The sequence below is a fragment of the Lithobates pipiens genome, unplaced genomic scaffold, assembly GCF_037356315.1.
Source record: "Lithobates pipiens isolate NorthernLeopardFrog02 unplaced genomic scaffold, aLitPip1_a1.2 Scaffold_19, whole genome shotgun sequence".
Taxonomy (NCBI): Eukaryota; Metazoa; Chordata; class Amphibia; order Anura; family Ranidae; genus Lithobates; species Lithobates pipiens.
This window is the reverse complement of record NW_027507764.1, coordinates 488,724,747-488,741,414: the sequence shown is the minus strand read 5'-3', so window position 1 is coordinate 488,741,414 and position 16,668 is coordinate 488,724,747. Positions and strand designations below refer to the sequence as shown.

At 44.3% G+C, this 16,668-nt stretch overlaps 1 protein-coding gene across 3 annotated transcripts in view; it reads right to left on the bottom strand.

Annotated features, from left to right (window-relative positions):
* The window catches only part of WWP1 (WW domain containing E3 ubiquitin protein ligase 1), a 263,487-nt gene that overhangs the window by 41,158 nt on the left and 205,661 nt on the right, over nucleotides 1-16,668 (bottom strand). For all 3 annotated transcript variants that reach the window (XM_077492977.1, XM_077492978.1, XM_077492979.1), the window contains exons 9-12: nucleotides 12,239-12,334; nucleotides 8,263-8,437; nucleotides 4,350-4,404; nucleotides 3,874-3,958 (exon numbers count right to left, since the gene is read on the bottom strand). In XM_077492977.1, coding sequence (XP_077349103.1) covers nucleotides 3,874-3,958; nucleotides 4,350-4,404; nucleotides 8,263-8,437; nucleotides 12,239-12,334 — 411 coding nt within the window. The remainder of the gene's footprint in view (nucleotides 1-3,873; nucleotides 3,959-4,349; nucleotides 4,405-8,262; nucleotides 8,438-12,238; nucleotides 12,335-16,668) is intronic.

The window sequence follows — 16,668 nt, the reverse complement described above, 5'->3', positions numbered from 1 at the left end:
AGGACTCCTACTGCCATCTTTATGATCTTCTGGGACCCGCTGGGGCCACCAGAATCACCTCCTTTTGTTCCTGCTTGATCCTGCGGAGAAGGCACAGAAGCAGCAGAACTGGAGGAAATGCATAGATCAGAGAAAACTGATCCCCTGGGAAGACTAATGCGTATGTTCCGCCTGCTAGCGAACCCCTTGTTCGACAAAGTTGTTGACCTTGTTAATGAACCTGGATGCAAATAGGTTCATGTCCGGAATACCCCATCTGACATATTACTAGGAAGATGTCGGAGTGAGATGACATTCTTTTGGAAGGGTTTTTAGCTGGTTCTATGCCATTAACTCCTTTGTCACTCATAGCTTACAGTACAAAGCAGAGGCACTGCCAGCAAAATAATGTAAATCTTGCTAGGCTATAGTACAGTACAATAACTGCTATTAATCCTAGCTAATATAGTACAATGTTGTCAAAAGGGAAATGCCTGTGTCACCAAACCTGACCAGCCAACCTCTCTGCTCTGTCCCTCCACCGCCAGGCAGCTGCTTCTCTCACAGTGCTTGAAACACTTTCTGGACCCCCCCCCTTCCTTTTTCAAAAAGGAGCTGATTTTCCCGCGCGAGCATCAGGCAGCATGGCGGGGGGTAAATCTTCCGCTCTTTCGAGCGGCCGCGGTCTCCCCAAAAAAAAAAATCTATTTTTTTCCCCATAAAAGAACAAGGCAGCTGGTCTGGCATACAAACAAGAAAAATGCCAACCTGGGGGCCCAGGAAGGGACCGACCCCCCTTTTTCTTACCAGAGGGTCTGAGCCAGCTTGAAGGAGAGGAGAGTGAAAGCTTCTGCTGTTTCCAGCGTCAGACTGGTGAGTGCTCAATACAGCCCCCAGTGGTGACACAGACATGACAACACAATACATAGAAGGAGAAATGCCTGAGAAAATCTCCCCTACCTTATGATCACAGCAGGGTTTTACCAGAGATAAAAAAAAACAATCTTCGCCCTTCACGGTAAGCTCTGAGACCTTAAAGGAAACCTTCAGGAACCGGGGAACTCTCAGGTTATCCCACAATCCTGGATCTGCGACAGGACCCTGCCAGTAAACTTTTATTAGCCTCACTACCAAAAAGTACTGGATCTCAGGGCCCAGCTCTCAAAGAGAAAAGCAAAACCTTGTTTCTTCGGATTACGAGGCCTGGGTACCATTCATTTAGCCCATTACAAAGAAATCAGAACGGATCTGGTCAGGATGGCTGGCTCTTATCAAGGATTACTGACCGTGGAGCTCAGTACAACACATCCTTACTCGTGCCCAACACCTTAGACACTGGCGAAAAAACTGAGGACTCCCAGCAATGAGAGGGGTTATATGGGGGAAGTACACGCCTTAGGGGGCATGCCAGTGTCCAGCACCTGATGGTCCGGTACAACCCACATAGTTATTACTATGGCTCTGTGTCCCCTGATGTAAGAATGAAAGTGAGTACACCCCTAAATGAAAATGTCCAAATTGTGCCTAAAGTGTCAACATTTTGTGTGGCCACCATTATTATCCAGCACTGCCTTAACCCTCTTGGGCATGGAGTTCACCAGAGCTTCGCAGGTTGCCACTGGAGTCCTCTTCCATTCCTCCATGACGACATCACGGAGCTGGTGGATGTTGGAGACCTTAAACTCCTCCACCTTCCGTTTGAGGATGCCCCACAGATGCTCAGTAGGGTTTAGGTCTGGAGACACGCTTGGCCAGTCCATTACCTTTACCTTTTTCTTCAGCAAGGCAGTGGTAATCTTGGAGGTATTTTTGAGGTTATGTTGGAATACGTCTTTGCAGCCCAGTCTCTGAAGGGAGGGGGAGCCTGCTACGCTTCAGTATGTCACAGTACATGTTGGCATTTATGGTTCCCTCAATGAACTGTAGGTCCCCAGTGCGGCAGCACTCATGCGGCCCAAACCACAACACTCCCACCACCATGCTTGACTGTAGGCAAGACACACTTGTCTTTGTACTCCTCACGTGGTTGCTGCTACACATGCTTAACACCATCCGAACTAAATAAGTTTATCTTGGTCTCATCAAACCACAGGACATGTATACAGCAATCCATGATCTTATTCTGCTTGTCTTCAGCAAACTGTTTGCAGGCTTTCTTGTGCATCATCTTTAGAAGAGGCTTCCTTCTGGGACAACAGACTAATCCGATACAGTCTACAGCATATGGTCTAAACACTGACAGGCTGACTCCCCCCACCCCTTCACCTCTGCAGCAAGGCTGCCAGAACTCATACATCTATTTCCCAAAGACAACCTCTGGATACGACGCGGAGCATGTGCACTCAACTTCTTTGAAGGACTATGGCGAGGCCTGTTCCAAATGGAACTTGTCCTGCTAAACGGCTGTATGATCTTGGCCACCGTGCTGCAGCTCAGTTTCAGGGTCTTGGCAATCTTCTTATAGCCTAGGCCATCTTTATGTAGTGCAACAATTCTTTTTTTCAGATCCTCAGAGTCCATTGCCATGAAGTGCCATGTTGAATTTCCAGTGACCAGTATAGGAGAGAGAGCGATGACACCAAATTTAACACACTTGCTCCCTATTCACACCTGAGACCTTGCATTACTAATGAGTCAGACACCACCAGAAAGGGAAAAGGACTAATTGGGCCCAATTTGGATATTTTCACTTAGGGGTGTACTCACTTTTGTTCGACAGTGGTTTAGACATGCGTGTTGAAGTATTTTGAGGGGACAACAAATTTACACTTTTACACAAGCTGTACACTCACTACTTTACATTGTAGCAAAGTGTAATTTCTTCAGTGTTGTCGCACGAAACGATATAATAAAATTTTACAAAAATGTGAGGGGTGTACTCACTTTTGTGAGACACTAACTGTTAAAGATTGTATCTTGTCCTTAGATCCTGGCAGTCATTTATGTATGGTCTTTTTGATTTCTGAAAACCATCCAGATGCACTTTCATGTACTTTTATACATGTTTGTACTGGCTGGTCCCCTAACAGCGTAATCTCTGACGAAACGTGTTGGGCAAGGTTATGGCATGACGTCATCATGCACGCCTGCCGACTGTAGTGTCGTAACTTGGTAGGGGGGGTTACTCAGCCTGCTGTTTTGGAATCTAATGCCTGTATCCGCTGTGCGCAGTTTTGCACTTTGCAACTATATGCGTTTTATTTTTTGATGAGTAGTGCCATTTTTGATTGTACTGTGGTACTCTTTTACTCAGTTTTATTAAATATGGGTTTTTACATACTACACTATGGGTTTGCTGTACCTTTTTTTGTCTAATCTATAATGCCAGTGGAGCATTATTGTGTGTAATTGTGTTTTACCTTCTTGGATTCTAAGAAGATAGTCTTTTCATTTTGTCACTTATTTTAGTCCATTTGTCACCTTTTATGGATTGAATGGATGTTTATATGTCACATGTGTTTTTAAAGAGATTATATACTTTTATTAATATTGAATTATTCACGTTAATATGGCGATTTAGCGTGGCTTTCCTTTAATATTATTTATGTCTAGCATTTGGTGTCATGATTGCAAAAGTGACGGCCTTATCTTAAGATTTTAAAGTGCTCCAGCGCAGATATTTTAGGATTTTGTGTTTGTACTTTGTTTAAAAACTTAATAAAAATTACTGAAAAAAAAAAAAACGTATTTCTTGCTTCAGGACTGTCATTCCTACCTGCAAACCTCCCTAAACCATCTACTAGATGGATATGATTCTAGAATGGCTGGAGCCTGCAGGGAATTATGGGAAATGTCAATGCTCAGTAAATAAATGGGTACACTGCTTTTCTGGATCTGTGGTGAAATGAAGCAAAGTAATGAATAAAGTAAAAAACACAAATGGCAAATAATTACCCTTGTGTCCGAGGATCTTCCCATTGAGTTGTTTTCGTGTTGTGGTTTACAAAATATACCCTATCTGTGGAGTCTACTCTTCTTTCTGGAAAACAAATATACAAGTTAAGTCGTTTTAAAAAAAATCTAACAAAAAAAAGTGTACAAATGATTAAAACTTGTAGTAAGCCATAGCAACAAATCATAGGCTGTGAATAGCATCTGAAGCAAGTATGCGGTCATTGAAGTCAGAACCCATGATACAAATATTTGGAAATGGTGATCAGCACAACGGTCAAAAGAACTAGCATTTTTTTTATAGGAAGCTTAATGGGTAAGCCATTGGATTTCTCTCGACAGTTTTGCAGTAACACAAATTTTTGATCAGCAGCTATAATTTACACATCAATATTGTTCTTTGCAATGCCAGGATAAGTCATCTTCCACAAGTCCTTGCTTCTATAATATTGATTTATACCACTATAATATTCTCTTACCCCAGCCTGGTGGTAAAGGTCCTAGTGGATCATTTTCTGCTGATAACATGGAAGCCTAGAATGCAACATTTTATATGTTATCACATGCATTACTGGTGGTTGTCTTTAAACATTTCCTTAAGAATAGATAACTGAACTTAAAAAAAAGAAAAAGTAAACACTTAGTACAACCCAATCACATGCATTGCAATACAGGTTGTACCTCCTAGCTAGAGGGGTCCTCATAAGTTGCAAAACATGTTGTTGTATGTACCTATTCATTACAATATGTGCTCTCAATGCACATCCACGCATGAAAAACAAACACCTGACCCTTTTTCACCCAATGCATTGCAATGCAGCTCAGGCGTTTGCGGTTGTATGCTTTGCACTGTGTTGCAGGTCATGTGCAGTGCTTGATGCATTCATGCGCCAATAACGAATGTAGGCACATCCCCAAAATGCACACGTGTGTAACACACCCACCTAGATGTGAACAAGGCTCTAAAGTATAATTTTTGGAAGAAATAAAATCCACAATTAAAAGATATATTGTTTTCATTAAAATAATGATTAATTAAATGCATTTTACATTTGTCTTTATTTCAACCCCTGCACAGCATAAAAGTCACTAGAAAAGGGAGGGCCAACATTGAGTCAGTCAGGCTCTCCAGCCTTGCAAAATTCTTGCAATAAGTGCCCTTAGATGACAGTCTCTTTTTACCGACCGGCCTTTTGTGGCTGGAGAGGATAATTCCACTCTATGAGGCTGCACGTGACAATATCTAAAGAGATCTAGAGGAACTGTTTTTTATGGCTCCACCTCTCCCTTCTATTCCTCTAAACAAAAGCCCTTTTAGGGGAGATGAAGAAGTTGGTTCTGCACTATGACAGTTGTCTGGATCACAAGACTGACTGCTCAGAATTACAAAACAATTTACATATATTCCATTTTGTGTTTGATTCTTTGCCTATTCAGCTTTAAAGTGTATGTTACCCTAAATATCCCGTCTGTCAGTGGGAGGAACAGAGCGCCCCATCGCTGGCGACAGCGGGAGGAACAGAGCGCCCCATCGCTGGCGACAGCGGGAGGAACAGAGCGCCCCATCGCTGGCGACAGCGGGAGGAACAGAGCGCCCCATCGCTGGCGACAGCGGGAGGAACAGAGCGCCCCATCGCTGGCGACAGCGGGAGGAACAGAGCGCCCCATCGCTGGCGACAGCGGGAGGAACAGAGCGCCCCATCGCTGGCGACAGCGGGAGGAACAGAGCGCCCCATCGCTGGCGACAGCGGGAGGAACAGAGCGCCCCATCGCTGGCGACAGCGGGAGGAACAGAGCGCCCCATCGCTGGCGACAGCGGGAGGAACAGAGCGCCCCATCGCTGGCGACAGCGGGAGGAACAGAGCGCCCCATCGCTGGCGACAGCGGGAGGAACAGAGCGCCCCATCGCTGGCGACAGCGGGAGGAACAGAGCGCCCCATCGCTGGCGTCAGCGGGAGGAACAGAGCGCCCCATCGCTGGCGTCAGCGGGAGGAACAGAGCGCCCCATCGCTGGCGTCAGCGGGAGGAACAGAGCGCCCCATCGCTGGCGTCAGCGGGAGGAACAGAGCGCCCCATCGCTGGCGTCAGCGGGAGGAACAGAGCGCCCCATCGCTGGCGTCAGCGGGAGGAACAGAGCGCCCCATCGCTGGCGTCAGCGGGAGGAACAGAGCGCCCCATCGCTGGCGTCAGCGGGAGGAACAGAGCGCCCCATCGCTGGCGTCAGCGGGAGGAACAGAGCGCCCCATCGCTGGCGTCAGCGGGAGGAACAGAGCGCCCCATCGCTGGCGTCAGCGGGAGGAACAGAGAGCCCCATCGCTGGCGTCAGCGGGAGGAACAGAGCGCCCCATCGCTGGCGTCAGCGGGAGGAACAGAGCGCCCCATCGCTGGCGTCAGCGGGAGGAACAGAGCTCCCCATCGCTGGCGACAGCGGGAGGAACAGAGCGCCCCATCGCTGGCGACAGCGGGAGGAACAGAGCGCCCCATCGCTGGCGACAGCGGGAGGAACAGAGCGCCCCATCGCTGGCGACAGCGGGAGGAACAGAGCGCCCCATCGCTGGCGACAGCGGGAGGAACAGAGCGCCCCATCGCTGGCGACAGCGGGAGGAACAGAGCGCCCCATCGCTGGCGACAGCGGGAGGAACAGAGCGCCCCATCGCTGGCGTCAGCGGGAGGAACAGAGCGCCCCATCGCTGGCGACAGCGGGAGGAACAGAGCGCCCCATCGCTGGCGACAGCGGGAGGAACAGAGCGCCCCATCGCTGGCGACAGCGGGAGGAACAGAGCGCCCCATCGCTGGCGACAGCGGGAGGAACAGAGCGCCCCATCGCTGGCGTCAGCGGGAGGAACAGAGCGCCCCATCGCTGGCGTCAGCGGGAGGAATAGCGGCCCATCGTTGGTGTCAGCGGGAGGAATTATCCCCCCTTGGTGGTGTCAGCAGGAGGAATTATCCCCCGTTGTTGGTGTCAGCAGGAGGAATTATCCCCCGTTGTTGGTGTCAGCAGGAGGAATTATCCCCCGTTGTTGGTGTCAGCAGGAGGAATTATCCCCCGTTGTTGGTGTCAGCAGGAGGAATTATCCCCCATTGTTGGTGTCAGCAGGAGGAATTATCCCCCATTGTTGGTGTCAGCAGGAGGAATTATCCCCCATTGTTGGTGTCAGCAGGAGGAATTATCCCCCATTGTTGGTGTCAGCAGGAGGAATTATCCCCCATTGTTGGTGTCAGCAGGAGGAATTATCCCCCATTGTTGGTGTCAGCAGGAGGAATTATCCCCCATTGTTGGTGTCAGCAGGAGGAATTATCCCCCATTGTTGGTGTCAGCAGGAGGAATTATCTCCCATTGTTGGTGTCAGTGTAGGGAATAGTGCCCCAAGCGCTGGATAAAGTCAAGCAAAGGGACTCATCTGGCCCCCGGGTCAGTTTGGAAACTGCCATTTTAAACTGACCACACAGAAGCTGAACTGTGTTTGTGGTCAGTTTTCATCTTTTGGCTGGCCATGCAGAGGTACAGGACCCTGTGCAGAAACACAGGATGCCTGCATTGGGTAGTTTGTTCAGCCGCCACTCCCCCGACCATTTACAGCCTGCTTCTGATGCACACTGCCTCCCAATCATTGTCGGTCTTACACCCCTGCTTAATTACAGCCTGCATATTGCCTGACAGTGTCCTGTAACCCCTCCCCCCACTACCAGAAAGAAGAGATACATGGTCGCATTACAGAACTTTTTAACCCTTTAAAAAAGTTGAGAAAGATAATTTCTGAAACTAAACCAAATCAGTTATGGTGCCTGTATAGTTATAACTCTATTAGAAAGTGTCTAACCTTGCAGGGAGGCTACCCTTGCTGACCAACTTCTGAAAAGACTAGTTCGCCTGCCTTTCACTGAATGCAGACCAGTACAAAGTAAAGCCAGAACTCCTAATCTGTATATCTGTTAAATTAGTGACTTAGAAAGTCACTCTATAGGCAGAGCATTGCTTATGAACAGAGAGCAAGTGTTCTTCTCAACATCATGCTGTTACGGCCGTTTTCTAAAGAAAACAAAATGATGACTTTGCATACCTTTTGTTTTGATGCACCTGAACGTATTTAGCAGATTTAAAGCAAAAGTTTAACCGTTTAACTAGACATTATTTGGTTTTGATCTGATTCCTAGTGCTAACTATTCAACTTGCCCCTGAAATACCATCAGGCTGCATTAAATTGCTGCACTTTGTAAACCATCATTGTTCTCTGCAGCACTTTCTTGATTAAGCCGGTATCTGTGGCTAACAGAATAAAAGCCACATTTCCTGCATTTCCATACATTCCTAGGAACGTAACCACTGAAAAGCCAAAAGTATTCCATCAAACTGCAGTGTGCACAGATAACGCGTTAGGAGACCTAACACACCGAATAGAGGTATCGCTGGTTGAACTGCTGCATAGCTCCCTGGAGTTGATTTCGCTGTGATTGCCACTGCTCAAAGTTTCGCACAGACTCCATGGTAGGCCGCTGCCATGTCGTAGTTCTAGTGTTATGGTCAACATAGTAAACCCTTCCACGGTCATCAACCCGTCTTTCCCATCTGAAGAATAAAAATTTAAAACTGTTATTTAGTAGGCATATCTTAATTTCCAAACAGATCTCTCCATATTTCTTGGTTTTAAGCCAGGTATTGATTGCCTGCAGCATCTTTGCTGCTCTCCGTGACTCCGCTTGCCCAGCTCTACATCTTTTACCAAAAAAAGTCTCAGGTTTTCAGCCCAGTTACTGGTGCCACCTGTACAATTGTGTTTTGAATTTACTCCTGACAATCCACTAGAGCTTGTTGTCAAGTATAGGTATTGTCTTTCCTGTAGTAGATTTACCTCATACAGGTAACTACTACAACTTCAACTAAAAAGGAAAAATGCTTGCGTGACGTTCTATTTTAAAAACGCAAAAAAAAAAATGAAATTGTAGGTTACAAATAATACATGCATACCTGAAAAACTTGTGTCATGTTTTGCTTTATCCATATTTTATATTATGCATATACCATCTTGCACAGCCTTTTCTATTAATTACCCTTAGCATTAGAGGGAGGCATTGAGGGAACTACTTTCATTATTTGCCAGGCACATGTTGTGTAATAGGGTGCTTCTATCCCCACTCTAACCCTTCTTCTCCTGTTCTTTTAACAGTCACTTGTTCCATGTTTAGTTGCACACATTTGCAAATACATGCGTAAGCTGCAATGGCCACATCAAGGCACCCCAGTGTACTACAGTCCTAACTCCAATTTTGAGACTCCCCCAAGTTGGAGCACATATAGTAATGGATAGATTAAGGGCAGGTATGCCTGGAAGGAGCCCACTCCCCTTTAAAAGTAAACAGGACACCCAACAAGGGCATAACGACAGCTGAAGGTATGCAGTGGGTTCCCTCACCAATTCAGCTGTTTTGATGCAGGGTAGCGGATAAGTAAGCTGGAAATTTTTGTTGGTTTTTGACATGTGTTGCCTTTCCATTTGCTCCTTACTGCACAGACTAGTATATGTTGGGGTGGTTTCATTTGTTTGTATAAATGGTGAATTGGTGAGGGGATGCACTGCATAACTTCAGCTGCCATTGTGCCCTTGCTGTGTGTGTCCCCTGCATCCTTGTACTTTTAAAGGGGCTGTTGGCCACTCTAAATCTATCCATTACTATATGTGCTCCATCTTGGAAGACTCTCAAAATTAGAGAGTTATAACTGGAGTGCCTTGACGTGGCCACTACAGCTTACGCAAATATTTGCAAATGTGTTTAAACCCCTCGTTTTTAACGTGATTTGTTAGACAGGGTCCATTTGGTTTTGTTGCAGGCTGGCTGGTAAGTGAGCTGGGAATTTGTGTTTGTTTTGACATGTTTTGCCATTCCATGTGCACCTTGCAGGCAAAGGCTAGTTATAGGTTGGGGTGGTTGCCATTTGTTTGTATACTTTTTACATGTTTTACTAAATACAGCAGTCAAACAAAAAAGCAAATCACAGCAAAAGACTGTAGTTAACGTAGACAGGAGGTATGGAAAGCTTATAACCACTGAGCTATGCAGCCAGCAGAGATCAAACCAAAAGTAACAGATTCCTGGGGGTCCTACGTCAGCTAGAAATGGTATTGAGAAAACCACAAGAAACACAGTTTTGCAGATTTGCATGTAGATGTTATTTTTAAATTGCAATGTCAGTTTTTGCATTAAATTTATAATTACACATTGGGTATACATGGTCCATTGGTGTCATTAGCTACTAGAAAGTAGCTGATGGGCAAATGGAGGTTAATATGGATAAAAAATAAAAAGTTATAAATCATATTTGATGGAAAACATCATAGCAATTGTTTAAAATACATCAATTTAAACTTTCTTCTTTTTTGGGTTTAGATCTATTTTATGAGGCATATTTATACAGCAGTAAAATGTGAATTTCATGAAACATTCAGTGGCAATGAATTAATCACTGCAGTTTAAAAAGACCAGCACCCGGAAAGCTCACCTGATTTGTAAATATGCACAAATTGAGAGACACTGTGGACTTCTGAGCTTCATTCACACTAGCGCAACTCTGAATCGCAATTTCCAGAGCAACTTTGATCTGACTTTATACTCATTTGATATAAATTGCTTCAAAAGTCACACCAAAGTAGTGCAGACACGTGTTCAAAATCTCTGTGACTTTATGTTGCACTGATCTGAACGGGTGCCATTGAAAAGAATGTCTTTCAACTTGTCATGTCCAAATTTGCATGACAAGTTTGAACAAGTACGAATGGAGCCTCGGTGCTCAAGGATAAACTAAAAATGTTTTTACAAATTTATAAACAAAAGTCATATAAGCCCCTTTCACACTGATTGAGTCCACCAGTGGATCCGCCCGCACAGCAAGGCATCTCTGTGCTGATCTCTGCTAAGCAGGCAGAACAGCCGTGGAAGCGGATACAGCTCACTGTCCTCTATGGGCTGTTGGATGGAAACAGACCACCTGTTCATTTACGACTGACAGCTATCGGATCAAATCACCCAAACAGATGGTGAAAGGATCCTCTTCTGTCAGTTCTTAGTGGACAGGATCAGATCGGGTGTTGGTGGGTGTAAACATGTCCGTTGACATCCACAGTTCCACTGAGAGCAATAGATGGTGTGATCAGGTCCACCTGTCAGTGGATCGGTTTGTCAGTGTGAAGGAGACAATTATCTACAATAGATCTTCTCCATTTTCAATGTACCCATTGGCTCCTGCTGCAGTCAATCAAATCCAGTGACACAGGAGCGAGGCCATGTCCTGGTGTCTGTGTCAAGGGATGCAGCTTTCAGTCGTGGCACCCAATGAAGAGGAGGGGCCTGGAGCACCGGGAGGGGTACCCAGAAGAAGAGGATCGGGGCTGCTATGTGCAAAATGATTGCAAAGAGCAGGTAAGTATAGAAAGGTTTGTCATTTTTTATTTTTTTTAATCTAGGGTTTACAACCCCTTTAAGTCCACAGTGTCTCTTAATTTCCGTAAATTTACAGAGAATATGCTTTCTAAAGACCACAATCCTTCTGTTTTTGGCAGACAGGATCGTATTGGATGGCGGCAGGTGTCAGTGTGTGCGCTGACATCCGCTGCTCTATAGAACAGACTGGAGGGTCCAATTAGGTCCGCCTGAAAAACTGACACGAGAACCTGATCGAACAGCCAGTATGAAAGGGACCTAAGTGTCAAAGTAAGAAAAAATAAATCTGTGCACGAAAGAACAAGCATCATCATTTATAAGGCCCTATTCACATGGGTGTACCAATATGTATACCCATACAAGGACCGTCTTAATCCATGCAATCAGTGACAGATGGATGGTTGCACAGATCTCTAAGCACAACTGTATACCCATGCAGGCCATTAAAAGGATCAGAAAGCAGTCTGTCTGCATTCTGATCAGTGTACAGTCAGGGATGTGCTTGGAGATTCATGCAGCTGGCTGCTGGTCATTGAAGCTGCCTTGCACAAGGCTGCAAAGAACACCTGTGCATCCAACGTAGGTAAAGGCAGCTCTTGCCATGGGTGTACATTTGAGTAAGTATGTGTGAATAAAGCCTAAGAAGCAATGTTTTTCTACACTTTTAATGTTTTCTGCTCAGTGACAGGTGAACTGTTGCACACAGTGTGCCCACAATCAATCAGCTAGCTGTGATGTGCTGTAGAAAAAAAGTATTGAAAGCAGGTGTATGTAATAACATGCCTACTTGCAAACCACTATAGAATTAAATTAGCATTGCATAAAAAGGAGCTATATGAAATCTTGTAGAACATATCATTTAATGGGAAGTAAGACTTAATCTTCGGCAGATCAATATTTATGGTATAACATGTTAGTCAGCTGTCTACATTACCCAGGAGGTAAAGGCTGTGGCCTCTCCCACGTTGTCGTTCTTGTGTTGTGATCAACGTAATAGGTTCTACCATGAGGATCCTTCCTCTGTTCCCATCTAAAAACAAACAACCAGTTAATTCAGTTAAGCGATTATATAACTGCTGTGGTCTCTAAAAGGGTGTAACAATAAATACGAATAGAATGAATTAATGTGACTGGTTGCTCTGAAGAACACAGATGCTTGCAGACATTTTCATACACTTATCCTTTTATGATGAAGCACACTCAGATATAATTTCATACGTAAATCTGAACCAAAGAGAGACAGAGATGATAGAGACGGAGATACATTTTAGTTCTATAGTTATTAAGAAAAAAAATATATACACACACACAAATATATATATATATATATATATATATATATATATATATATATATATATATATATATATATATATATATGCAATTGTAAATGTAGTAAGTGCATAAAACGTTTAGCTCGGCCTTCTATAGTTCCATGTAAAGCAACATTAAGAAGGGCCAGCATTAGGATTCAGATAAGTTCAACTTTAATATACTCCTAGTGAGCATGCTGGCGAGGGGGGGCAGACGGATGACATCAGTGTTGTGTTTCTCCATTGGGATGACATCATAAGTAACAATCTTCTCCACTGTCTTCTTTAAGTTAAGCATGTGTCCAGGTCCCGATGTACTTGCAGTAGAGGTCCCATACCTGCCTATGCTCTCTGGCAAGTGTTGCCAGATCAAAAAACTGTTTGCAGATAATTACAAATCCTTTGGCAGGTGGTTAGAATGCTCCCATAAGTTTGTTCTGTGTATGATAGCTCTATGCCTGGAATCCACTTTTAAAGGGCACTTGTCAGGCTATAAAAATGACTAATATGTTTATGACAGTGCTTGCTACAGGGTGGCCATCCTTTTCTTTACTACGGGCATCAATAATATGACATAATTGTTCAGGTCATGTGTCCCAACACATTACCAGCTACCTGCTTGTTCCAGATCAGTGACCCGCTACGTAAAGCTTCAAGAATAAGGTGGACAGCCACAGAGCTCATTGCTTCATAAACAAGTCACCAATAGAATTTCCCACATTTTTTTTTAGACAGATTCTCTTTAATGCACCCAGAGATAACGATCCCTTTATTCAACTGTCTTTGACTAAGTGCCTATGCCTAAGGTTAGTATCAGACAGGATGACCAAACGGGAAACCTCAGGTGTAATGGATTTGTATTGGCTGATTAATATTTTCCCCAAGACCAGGTCAAAACCAAAGCTGACATCAAGTTTTGCAGAAACCTGAATTAGAAAACAAATCTGGGAAACAATTGCCCGATACTGAAAATACCAAAAAATGTCGCAGAACGAGCATCAACAGGAAAGAAGGCAATCTGATCCTTCAGACCATAAGCATGAATAATTTTGAATCTAAAGATGGTGAAACGGGTAGCCAGGGCACCCTTCTGGGATCCATTTTGTAACAAAAAAGGAATCAGTGTTTCTGAAAGAAGCAGTGGCTGAGTGGCAGACTTGTACAGCTTGAATCACAACCAGAAAATTAAGAAAAATTTACATTTGATGACCCAGAGCTTGACCAAGGGATTGGGGAACAATGTCCTGGCCACGGTGAAAGGCAGAGACAATCTTAGGAAAGAAAAAAGCCCAGAGTCTCAACATCGCCTTGCTCTGTGCAAGGAGGAGACTAATGTCCCCAATTGGTTAAAATGGCAGCTTATAAGAAAAAAACAGGTTGAGTTAACTCTGAGTCATGGGGAACCAACTCTTGATCGTGCCGTTTGCCAGATGCTGGTCAAAAAACAAAAGGATTTGTCCCACGTTGAAGCTTCTGGGATGAAATCTCCCAGACTTCCATCAAGTGAAGTAAACCTTTAATTTTTGATGAATGATCTGGAAAGCCAGGTGGTCCTAGGCCTGGGCTCGATAGGAATCATTCTCAGAGATGTTGCGGTCCATTAGAATTTGACTTCAACAGGCAGGCCCGTTAAAAGCCAGCAACCAAGAATCTGGATGGTAAATTGGTCCTTGGGACAGTAAATGGAGACAGTCTGGTAGGGCCCATAGTGCATCTGCTAGTCTAACCAGAGGCAATGCTTCAAGTACTCAATAAATCCAGACAACTGATAGCAGGAAAAGGTCAGTGACTGGAAGGGACGAATGTCACTGTAGGAAGACAGTAGGAATGGTTTGAAGATCAAGGTTCTGTGTGTTTTTTTGCAACAAACAAAGCATCAGAGAGATGCTACTTTTACGCTGTATGGTGGGAAAGAGAACAAAGTGCACTTGCATGTGACAATCTACAATCCACAAGAACTCAAGGTCTATAGGGAAAGAAAACAGAGGCATGCTGGTAGTGAGAGTGGTTATACCCTTGACCAGGCTACAGTTTTCTGTTTGTTAGTGTCCAATCCTCCTCTGGGCAGCAGTATATAACCCAAAAGATTAAAAACCTCCAGTTTCCCCTCTATGGATTTCAAGAAAAGTACATACAAAGATTTCTCATCCACTGAGGGACAGAACACTAACTTTGGTTATACTGCTGCCTACAGGAGAAATTGATAATGGCAAACCGAAAAAACTGTAGACCAGCCCAGGATAACCCAGACTTCCTGTGTCTCTCAATGGACAAGAAACTAAAATCATGTTAAACCACTAAACAGCACATTAGGAAAATTGGCCCATGTTTTAGGCAATTTAATGAATATGTTACCCCAACATTTCATATTCCTCATATGTGCCTGCTGTACCATGTGTATGCAAAAGTATCTTAATATATTTGTATTGATTCCTTTGTGAGAAATAACTGGTGTTTCTGCCAGTTCCTCTGCTTTTATATTAAAACTGACCACACTAGGCATGGTGGCGCAGCGTGTTCTTATGCACTTACATCATGAGACAACTATATCATATACCTGTACTATGAAAGAAGACAGTGCGCAGGAGGTATCCCAGCTTTGGGATATGTACAGAGGCATCAAGCACAACAATGAACAATGATGCCCTCCGGGTTAAAATTTTTGGTACACTACAGAGTATATCATGCAACAAAAATTGCCATAATGTTCCCAAAATTCAGCCACTATATGGTTTTTAACTTTGTTTATTTTTTTTGATTAAAAAGACGACAGTTACTTACCTATAACCGTTTTTTCTACAAAACCTTCTAGGACGCCAACGCATGAGAGATGACAGGCTCCTCTCTACAGGAAACGCAATCAAATCACAGCTGTTTATAAGGACCCACCTTACCACTTGTCCCTCAGTAGTTGTAAAGTAATACTCCCAACCAATTCACAAGGGTTATTCCAACATTTAGAACCTAGTGTGTACATACTCCTCCACCCATAACAGGACAGAAAGTAGGCCTGCCGTCCTGGAAGGTTTCGCAGAAACAACGTTATCGGTAAGCAACCATCAGTTTTCTCACCTCACCTTCCAGGACGGCAACACATGAGAGGATAATAAAGAAAGCCACAGGCCTACCTTAAGGTGGGACCGCTGCCTGTAACACTTTTCGACCGAAGGCTAGGTCTTGCTGCGATAGGACCTCCACCTCGGTAGTGCTTCAGGAAGCTGTCTTGACTGGAGGCTGTGCTACGAATTTGCTCCCAGGAGGCTCCTGCTTTTTCGGCCCAGGAGGTTGCTAGGGCTCTAGTTGAGTGTGCTTTCAACTTTTCTGGTGCAGGTATGCCTGCGCTTTCGTAAGCTATAGTAATGGCTTGCCTAATCCACCTAGAGACTGAAGATTTTGAAGCTTGGAGTACCTTTCTAGGTCCAGAGAAGAGGATTAAAAGACGATTAAATCTCCTAAATTCTTTTACCCTCTGTAGATCAGTAAGGAGGCATCTCCTGACATTGAAACAATGAAATTAATTTTCCCCTTCATTCTTAGGGTTCTCGCAAAAGATATAATAAGTCCCCTACCCTCAGAGCATTAGTAATTGCTAGGAGAAAGGCTAGTTTTATGGTCAAAAACTTAAAAATCAAACTTCTAAAAGGTTCAAAAGGGTGTCTCGGTAATGCCTCTAGAACCCTTGTTAGGTCCCAGGGTGGACCTATCCTTCTTGACAGGGGTAGCCCCATCCCTGGCTACCAAAAATCTTTTAATAAAAGGGTTCCTTCGTTAATCTAGCGTCAAGAAAAAACAAAAGTGCTCCACTTGTACTCTAAGAGTTTTGACAGCCACACCCTTCTCTACCCCATCCTGGAGATATTCTAGGATTACTGGAATAGAAGTGGAAACCATTTGTTTTCGTTTACACCAAGAACAAAAAAACTTTGCAAACCTTGAAAAAAAAAAATTCTTGTCATCGGCTTCCTGCATAAGAGGAGAGTACCACTGTCTGAGCAAACTTTGCTCTTAAAGCGGGGTTCCACCCTAAAGTGGAACTTCCGTTCATCGAAAC